Source organism: Buteo buteo, chromosome 5, assembly GCF_964188355.1.
Source record: "Buteo buteo chromosome 5, bButBut1.hap1.1, whole genome shotgun sequence".
NCBI lineage: Eukaryota > Metazoa > Chordata > Aves > Accipitriformes > Accipitridae > Buteo > Buteo buteo.
Window position 1 is genome coordinate 24,124,301 of NC_134175.1, and position 10,237 is coordinate 24,134,537.

General features: G+C 38.6%; 1 protein-coding gene across 1 annotated transcript in view; it reads left to right on the plus strand.

Annotated features, from left to right (window-relative positions):
- FAM117B (family with sequence similarity 117 member B) overlaps nt 1-7,552 on the plus strand; it is a 31,475-nt gene extending 23,923 nt beyond the window's left edge. Inside the window, exon 8 of the mRNA XM_075028170.1 lies at nt 1,575-7,552. Within this exon, the coding sequence (XP_074884271.1) occupies nt 1,575-1,893 (319 nt within the window). The 3' untranslated portion in view covers nt 1,894-7,552. The remainder of the gene's footprint in view (nt 1-1,574) is intronic.
- The last annotated feature ends 2,685 nt before the right edge of the window (nt 7,553-10,237 follow it).

A 10,237-nucleotide genomic window follows, 5' to 3' on the forward strand; every position in this document is an offset into this window, starting at 1 on the left:
GCCAACAGATTAGATAGTCTTCACTTGCTCCAAGAACATACTCTATTGTGATTTGACTAGCATTTGCATTTCTTTTCAGATGTCCTTGCTGCATAGCTGTAGGACTGTTCTGCTATAGAGTGAAACAGGCTTCTACAGAAGTGTTTACATAGCTATGGTAGTTCTTAGACACTTCAGTGTCATGCAAAAATCTTTCCCACATCTGGTACTTGCATTCCACACGTACATGAAATACATGAGTGTAACTATTTAAAGCTCAACCTTTGTTTAACACTATTTCTATCTGAAGTTTACTGGATTTTCATTTGGGAAAAAAAATTTATAAATGGGGCTGAATTTTCTGGACACTTAGAGAATCAGCTAACATGGAAACACTCTATTTCATGAACAGAGTTACTTTTCAGCGTAGGGCATCTCCTACAAGAGTATACTGAAAGATAGGCTTGCTGGGCCTAGTGGAATGAAGATAGAAGGGCATATGGCTGTCTTACAAACACATAGAATCATAGAATCATTTAGGTTGGAAAAGACCTTCAAGATCATTGTGTCCAACCATCAACCATGCCCACTAAACCATGTCCTGAAGTGCCTTGTCTATGTTCTTTTTTAATACCTCCAGGGTGTGGAATGTGGAAGAGAGGGGGAGGTTATAGGCTGAAGGATAATGCTGGCAACAAGAAAAAATGAGTGTAAATTTGTGATGGTTATTTTCCAGCAGGGAAGGGAGGCTTTGGAACAGATTCCCATAGTTTTGTCTTAGAGTTAAACTAGCTCAGTAGACTTACATTGCAGACTTAGAGATAGACGCAGAAGTCATTCCTGTAGTATCCACAATTTCCCTTCCAGCTCTGTCTTTCATGAAGCATGTCTCTCAGTTGACTGAATTACATGCTGAGATGGCAAAACTGCAAGTCAGGATCTAAAAATGTGTGTTTCACACCTCCTTCTCAGGTTATAGGTACTTGATCATGAATGCCACTTTGGGAATACTACATTTTACTCTCTGCATTGTGTTTTTAAGTAAGATGGGCTCATCTTTTACAGAGATTCAGGCCACACTCAACTGAACATGCAAAGGAGGCAAAAGACTAGAAAGGGGGATCCCCCTATGATCGTGAACAGCTCTAACATATGCAATATTAAGAACATTGCTATGCCAGCTTTCTTTCACAAGGTTTGCTGTATAAAGAGTGTTTGTGTGGGGTGCAGAACTTGTTGGGTTGTGAAAGTTTCTGGAGAATGTGATCAAGAATACTTTCTCATGTACTGGGTATGCCAATTCATGGACAAGGTTTGTGATCCGCAACATAAAGTTAGTGTCTTCCTTGGGTTTGGAGACAGCCTGCCCTAAAAACATGCTGTTTATCTCGTAGTATGTGTAAACAAGCAGTTGAAACCATCTTGCCATTTGCAGTATGGTGCAAGTGTCATTAAGGCATTATTGAGTAGCTAAAATACTTGAAGTTTAAACCTCAACTTGTTTCTGGTGATGTGTTCAGCAATACATACCTGCCATTGACAGAATTTGATTGTTCAATGTAATTTTGAAACTATTGTGTGTATTTTATTTCTAGGCCAAAGCCATTGCATGAAATTCCAGCCTTCTACTGCCCTGACAAGAACAAAGTGAATTTCATTCCTAAAAGTGGCTCTGCTTTCTGTCTTGTCAGCATCCTCAAGCCACTTCTTCCCACACAGGATCTCACGCTTAAGGGCACTACACACAGCCTGACTGTCTCCTCCAGCATGACACCCAGTTTGTTACAGCCCATTTCTATGGCCTCCTTGTCTACAAACACAGATCAAGACAGGATCTCTCGTGGAACAAGTACAGTAATACCACAGACCTCTATACTCCAGCAATCGGGACATATTGAGGAAGCTGAAGGATAGATTTAGATTGTTTTGACATTTTTCTGGGCGACTACTGGGGAAAAATTGGAACCAGTTGACTGGACCTTTCTGATCACACTATTTGCATTGTTTTAACAATTTATGGCACTGTCATAATTGAACTGTTTGTATAATTGACAGTTTGGTAGCACATTGAGAAGTACAGGAGGATGCAGCAGCTGATACTCTGTTGCACTTTCTGCTTATGAAGACTCCGGTTCTGTTTCTCTCCTGCTTTTTTAAACACTGGTGTAAAGAAAGACAGTCATAATCCTTTGCTGTTTAAAGGACCAGTTGTTGTGATGCTGTGTGTCCTTTGACTTTTTTCCCATTAAAACAAAAATCTCAAGATCAACCAGCTGATCCCATTTACCATTGTAATCTGCAGAGGGAGGGGCAATCAGATGGTTTTGCAAGATGTCTTTTGTATGAAAATGTGTATTTTGTAACAAAAATTTGCCTTTTCTTGTGCGTAGCAGATGGTGTTTAGAAGACACTTCCCTGGTGATGATTCCCACACACACATTTTTTCTTAATTTTTTTTTTTTTTTAGGAAAGGTTCTTTTTTACTTGGCTGTTTTACAGCTGCTGGGACCAAAGGATTGCTGAAGTATTTTGGCAGTCTCAAATTATGTGACCTTGCTGAACAGCCTCAGCCCTAAACAGAATAAGACAAGTTAATATGTTTGCAATTTCTAAAACAGAAGAGTATCCAAAAAGCAGTGTTAGTATATAGTGTACCTTTTTTTGATATTGGAAGTTTGTGCTTCAGGTAAGTCACGTTCTTAAAACTCCTTCCTTCACAGAATTCCTACCAGTGTTGGTTTATTGGCTGGAAAATTGCATTTTAAAGCACTCGCCCCAGTATTGTTCTATTTGTCTGTAGGATTTTTGTGCAGGGGTGGGGAAAAAACATGTTACCCTCTTACTCAGTATTCTTTCTTCCAGAAGATACGCCGCTTGCCTCTTACAGGCTTGCTTGGCTACTTATGGAGTTAGTCAGCCTGAATCATTAATCGCTCTTGGCACAAATTTACTCTGATGTGACTCATCACTGTATTATAGACCCTGGTCACATAATAATGAAATATCTGTGCATGATTTCCTCCCTTTTTGTCATAGTGGTGTTTTGTGTGTCTGTTGAAGGTGATGGTTTGTCAGGCATGGTATCTGTTACACAGAAGTTTACAGCAGCAGATACATTCTCCCTTTTTGACTAGCAAGTTAGGCTGGCATGTAAAACAGAGGATTTTTTGATACCTTGTCTGTCCTGATGTGCAGCAGTTTATGGTTCCTTTGAAATTATAATAAAAAATGAAAATGGAGGGAAAGGCAATTGCAAATGGAAACTGTTCAGGAACTTCAGTGAGGTTTGTCACATGTTCCTGGAGTGCGTTACTTGGGTTTGAATAAATACAATATAGGTGGGCAAAAAACTGCAGTGACCTGAATACCAGTGTCGTCATCAACTTATAAAACAAGTTGACCTTGTACCTCTTTTACAGAGTTAGATTCAGTAATTTCAAAGTGTCATTATGGACAGTCTCTGGGTCTGAATATTGGTCTGTTACACATGAGCAGTTCTCACTGGCTTGCATATACATAGCTTCCATGGGTCGGTTGCATACTTGGGTCCCCTCATAACTGCATCTATTTAAAGATGATACTGCAAATATAACAGTTTTGTTCAATGCTTAATATGCTAAATTTGGTTGCAAACATTTCACTTGGGAGAAGAAAAAACCCTGCATACCTGTGCAGATAATAGTCATAGTTTTGATGCACGCTTATTGTTCTTTCAAATCCTACATAAATAAGATAGCAATGTACTTAGCAAGGGTAAATCACACTAACACGTGCTAGTCCTGTGTTCATAGTATAATGAACCCCTTTTTAAAACATTATGCAAAAATTCAGCAAATGAAAAATGTACCAAGAAGTATTAAAATTTTAGACCTGTTAAATTAGCAAATAAGCAGAATTTGGTTTACTCTTCTTCCCATCAAAATAGGTGGGATTATGCAGATGGGACTAAAGAACTCTGTTTCGAAGTAACAGCTCTGATTTACACTGAAGAAGTTGTTGAGGGACAGAGTTTTAAAATAAGCAGCTTTGTGCATCAAATTTGTGTAAATTGGCCAGTTGATAATTCTTTTCTAGGTTTTGTGGATATTAATTAGTTTTTTCTAAAACAGTTACAGTGCAATTTGAAGTCTAAAATTTACTGCTTTAGACAGGTTTGTTTAAACCTGGTATGACTGGAAGATCAGATTGTTCAGGTGAAGAAAGTACTTGTAAGTCTGTTTTCTGTTTCTGTAACGGTAGCATGTAAAGAGCTTCTCCATCAATACCAAACTGCCTAGTGCTTTATCAGGAGATCTTAACTGAATGGTTAAGAACCAAAGGGCTAAAGTTAACAAATAGCCTTTATTACAGCCTTGAGACTTAACTGACTTCACCAAAACTGCATTCTCATGTTTGTTTTCATCAGAGTGATTCTCCCAAATAGCAGTGGGCTTTCTTACCCTAGGACTTTCTTTTGCACCTGTTGTAGTACTTGAGCATCTCTTTGGTAGTTTACATTGTATGTTATTGGACAATGTACTGTACAAATTAGTGAGCTGCTCTGATAAAAACCAAATGTAAATGTGTGAGGTTTCTGCTTTTTATAAAAACAAACTGCTTTCAGGACAACATTCAGTCTTTTTTTTATATGCAGGACAACTCTACTATTGCCGTGGCAGCTCTACTTTATTATGAATCCACACTAAAGGCTCCGAATTAAGAAAATATGACAGCTCTTGTTCTGAGACCAGCTTTTACATGTGTGCATACAAAAATTAGCCTTAAACTTTTTATGTGCTGTCTTGTGCCATAGCAGAGCTGTTAGATAAAGTATTTAAATCAATTTCAAAATAGCTTTGAGAGTGCATGGAGCTTTTTTAAAATTCTTTTATGTAAGGGTGGGATGTTCAGTTTTTGGGGGGGTTGACCCATGCATTACTCAAGCACAGTTTTACTGAAAGGGTTCAAGTTCTTTTGGCATACTTTAAATCCTAACTATGCATAGACCTAGTCAGTTCCTTGATTGCCTACTTTGTAGCTTAAAAAAAATTAAAGGTCTATTTTTATGCACAACTTGACACACTTGATATTCTTGTTTTCTTGGTATTTTACACTTCTAGCCACACTTAAAGGCTGGAGGCAGTGTTCAGTAACACTGACAATTGATTTTGAGATATACTAAATGGTGTTCCTCCAGTTGTAAATTCTACATAAGTCACAAGGAAGGAGGTCATTGTTTGTAATGAAGGTCCATGGTGGCAGCTATGACTATTGGAATCCTTTTTGTAAAAAATCGAGGCACAAGGGAAAAGGACTTCTTTGTTAAAGTTTGACCTGCTTCAGCTATTCTTTCCTTGCTTGGTGCCATAATCCTGTAGGAACATATTTAAGTACTTGGAAAAGTGACAGATACATATACATATGAGTACATATATCTTGGAAAGAAATTCTTGGTTGCATGTACATGTCCCAAGTGAGGAAAAAAGGGAGTGAAAATTAAATGCTGCATACTGTGGAAGTAATGATTGCTGTGTTTGATTTATGTAAAGCAATAGCAGCTCTTAAAAAGTATGTTTAGTCTCAGGGCTATTTTTCGGTTTGTTCTAAAATACAATGTACTGGAATTCAGAATCTGAGATTGTTGGGAAACACTGAAGCTGAGCCTTTTAGGAAGAAAAAAAACAAAGTCATATCCGTTAACCTTTCTTCTGCCTCAAGCCTAACTTTGTGTTGCTTATTGAGCTTAATAGAATTCAGTGGTACAGCAATAATTCCTTGCTGAAGTATCACCTGTTCTCTCCCTGCCATCTCTGAAATGCTAAGTGATGTCTTCACAGTAACTCATTGCCAGTGATGTCCATATTTCCTTGCTGAAATGTTTCCTTGCTGAGTATCTGACAGCTTCTCTGTGAAACTGAAAGGGCGAAGGAGAAGGCATAGAAAGTCACCAGAGACTTGCAGTTGTAAAGATCCGTGCTGCAGGGTGACTTCTTAGGTATCCTGATTCCCATTTGACTTATCGAGTGCATACACGCTTACAGTCTGCATAGGTCTGTTGCTTTTATCTTCATGGTTTGAGGCAGGACTGGTATTTGTAAGAATCTTTTTTTTATTGACAGACTTGCAGACCTGTTCTCATCCAGAACTGATACACACTTACATGTATCTCCAAAGCAAAGCTTGGGTGTCATTCTTACTTGTTCTCATGAAATGAATATAACCTGCAAAAAAGACCCTTGACATAAAAAGCATCCAAACGCTTTGGATGAAGGTCAGGACTGTGCTTTCTCCATATAATTCCATAGCTTTAAGTGTGTGCCGTTCATCAAATGTCATAGCCTAAGGATGTCATTATGGCTTAGACCCAAATGAGGTTGCTATGTATTAAAAGAAAAATGTTCACTTTTAGAAAAGGTAATAGAAGGTATGCCTTTCCTAACCTAGGGAGGTGAAAGCACTGTGGAAGAATTGGTTTCATTGTGATCGAAGAGTTCTTACAGAGTTGTTTTTCTAAACCTGGGTATGCAGGAAAACAAAATGACCACTTATAGCAAGTTGTACCTGTATATTTTCTTGACGTGAGTTTGTGAGTGTGCAGCAACTCTGAAAATCAGTTCTGCTCTTAGCATTTTGTTTATACAAAGAATGACCTAGATGCATTGTTTTGAAACTGTTACTTTGGTGTCAAGTCAAGTGGGGAGAGAATGTTAACTATTCACAAGCATTTTGTGAATTTCCAGTCCTGTACCCCAACTGAATTGCAACAGTCTCTTTCTGAATGCTCCAAATGTAAATGGAGTCCTGTTACTGCTTGCTTGATTTCATTGCATGTCATTAGTAAATACTTAGGGTATGGTCTTTGTTTAATAGTTCTTCATTGGGATTTGTATTTGACTACAGAGACTTCTGTAGTGTTGAAAGGTCTATCTGAATTGCAGAAGAGGACTTGGCCTGATAACACTGCAAGTTAACATTTCTTACACAAATTCCTTTCAAAACAACTCTGGAAAATCTAGTAAGCTTAAAAAAAAGAAAAAACTTTCTGGACATCTCATCCACCCTAATTGTCAATGTACTGATAGTTAAAGAAGAATATTGCTTGGCTTTATTCTAAATTATTTCATTTATAATATGTGCAATTTTTGAGGGTAGCAGTCAAGGGGTGTCTAAAACTGCCATTAGATTTGCCTTTGTATGAAATTGGCTGATAATGTTTTCCTCTGTTACACTGTGATAACTTGTGGAGCTGTTCTTGCATATGTTGTACTGATAGGTTACTTGTTGCATGTAAGGTGATTTTTGTAAGCTGGAGGAGTTCCAGGGATGTTCTGCAAAAAGGGCCTATTCTGAGGTGATGTACACTGGTGTAAAACTGGAGCAGCTCAACTAATTTCAATGGAATTCTTGATTTACACTAGTCCCTTTGCTATGTGTAGTTATGCCAGTACTATTTTGCACAATGTTATTTAGAATCTTGAGTTCTGACTTGTGAACTGTTTCTACTGAAAACAGTGAAAATTTTACAAACTGCAATAGTGGAATGTTTTTGGGATTATTTTTTTTTCCTAAAATAAAAAGTCATCACTTCAAGCTATGGGCTAGTCTTGGATTTATTTTTAGTAGCAAGGGGTTTTGTGTGCTCTGATAGCCTGAAGATTTGCCTGAGGATTTACCCTGAGGGTAGTAGGCATTTACTTCAAATAAAATATATACTTTTAATGCTTTAAGAGGAAAATCATCAGGATGAAAATCTCTTGATTAATCCACACCTTTATTCCTGTAGTGCATCGTCAGAATAGCCCTGAGAGTCTGCCTTTCCCCATCTTCATCTGCAGTAGGTTTGGTCAGTTCCTGAGCACTTTACAATTCCACTATTAGAGGAAAATGCCCCAAGTCCTAGATTTTGGGAATGGAAGGATTCAGCATGTGTTCTCCTGGGAGTGAAGGTATGGAAACAGGACTGAGAAAAAAAGACCCGGATTCCTGCTGGTAGGTTCATACTGCTGAAGCCTACCTGGGAAGGTACTTAGGCTGTTTGTTGAAATAGTCTCATATGCTACATGTTTCTGTTAGCTCAAAACAAGCTTCTTTCTTCATGAGCAGAATTTGGAGCCAGGGCTCTTTTACACTAGAAATAGTGAGCTAGATAAATTATGTATTTGGGGGTTTCTTGCTAGCTCATGTATTAAATTTAAGTCTAATTTGTCTAAAAGGCTTGGAGTAATTCCCCTTCTGGAAAATCATTGTCAACTGTATTTCATTCCACAATGAAGAAAGAGGTAGAAGATTTCCCTGAATCTTGAGGAATTGGAAGGTTTTCTAGTGTGTACCCCTCAAAGCAGGGCTAGCTTGTGCTTTTCCATCAGTGGAAAGAGTTGGACCAATACATGGGACAGCAGCATCAACTTCCTAAGAGTGTGCATTTCACAGCCAGAGCCTGGGGGTAAATTTGCGCCCAACTCAGAAACTACTTGGTTAAAACGTAAAAGAGGAATTCACAGCTGTTGAAGTCTGGGGTGGAATACAAGAGTCTTTTCTGTATTTGATGCTTTCTTACATTTTATTTTTTTTCACCTGTTTAGTTGCCTGTGGATGTTTGCCTGTCTCCAGGTGAACAGGACCTGATTCTTTATTAAATAGGTTGTTACCACATTCTCCCTTAAACTGTTTCTTCACCACTAACTACAAATCTAGTATTTATGGTTTCATGCATGTAACAATGATTTTACTGTAAATACATCTGCTGTTTAAATTCTTTTCACACATTGTGTTACACATAGGTAAACTGCAAGACACATTAAGAGGCTGATGAAGATAATCTATGAAGACAGAGGACTGAAAGAATAACTGTGTGGTGAGCAATGACAGTCCTTCCAATTCTTGATGCACTGTTTTCATTGTGAGCAGTTATATTCCTCAGCTAAATAGCTGCTCATTTTGTTTCTTCAGATCGTGAGAGAGAGAACCAGGCAGGAGACCACCTAGGAGAATTTCTTGGGTGTCTCAGTTTTGGGTTTTTTTTTTTTCTTAGAGTTAGGTCTGATTGCGTAGCAAATTGGTATAGGAGTTGTAAGCCAAGGCTGCATGTGTTTTATCCTATCCCCTTGTTGTCCTCTTGGCTCTCTGCTCAGCATTTGGAAGTTGTGCAAGTTGGTCATCCCACCCAGACTTTGAAACTTTTCAAGTGTTACTGTCTTAAAATATTCCTTCTGTATACGGCATTTACAGTAGCACTGTTCAGCTGCCAGACGTGTGCTGGTTAAGTGCTGTGTAAAGTAGACTTCAGGTTAGAATAGGGTGGAGGAAATAATTCAGGTGAAGTTCTTCCACACTTCAAGTAGGCTGGATTCATCACCACTGCGTGTGCCCTGTTGCCAAGTCTTACTCCTGCCAAACAAGCCCTATTTGCCTCCTCCTGCACTGTCTGTTTACAGAACCCTGTTTCACATACCTGAAGCTGTGGCCCTGTAACTGATGCTTGTATTGATGTAGGAACATGTCTGTAATGAGTAACACTTTCACATTGTGGTGACATTGCTTGTAGGAAAGAAAAAATTCAGTAGTAGATTAAACACTAATTACTGCAAGCAAAGTAGAACACTGTTCATTAATTCCTACACTTACGAGCACGGGTAACTGCTGTGATTAGGCTGTTGATTAAGAAACTGTTTGTTACACAGTACGTTGTGGATGTCTTTTCTAACTATAGATGTGTATCTGACCAGTGTAAACATTTGCGCTGTAAACACTAGTTTCACTATTGATGGAAATGGCTACTGGGGAGGTTTCTCCATTTCCTAGCAGCGGGTGCTCCACTACAAGTTTGTGAACAGTGAGCACTGCCAGAGTTCATCTGGCTGTGTATGTCAGGCAGGAAGGAGGTGAGAATCTGTTCTGTTTGCACTTCTTCATCTTTCTGAATCTCTGAAGTTAATTACAAGTTAGGGCAGAACTTGACCTGCTGGACAAATTAACAAAAAGGCTACATCCCGGCCTAGCCCAAATCTCTCACGTGGCTTTTGCAAATTCAAGATTTTAATCGTGTCTCAAAAATACTCTTCTGTATACAGAATTCATAGAAGCACTGCTCAGCTGCAAGACATATTTGGGTGATGTGTAGGGTAGATGAGGAGCTACAGCAGAATTTGGTTTACAATTTGCAGGCAAAACTCTTGTAATTGCTGCAGTGAATACAGTTAAAATCCACTGGGAAACTACAAACTAGGCTGAGCTCTCAGATAATTACGAGTTGCTTCTCTCCTGAGGTGAAGTTTTTGTT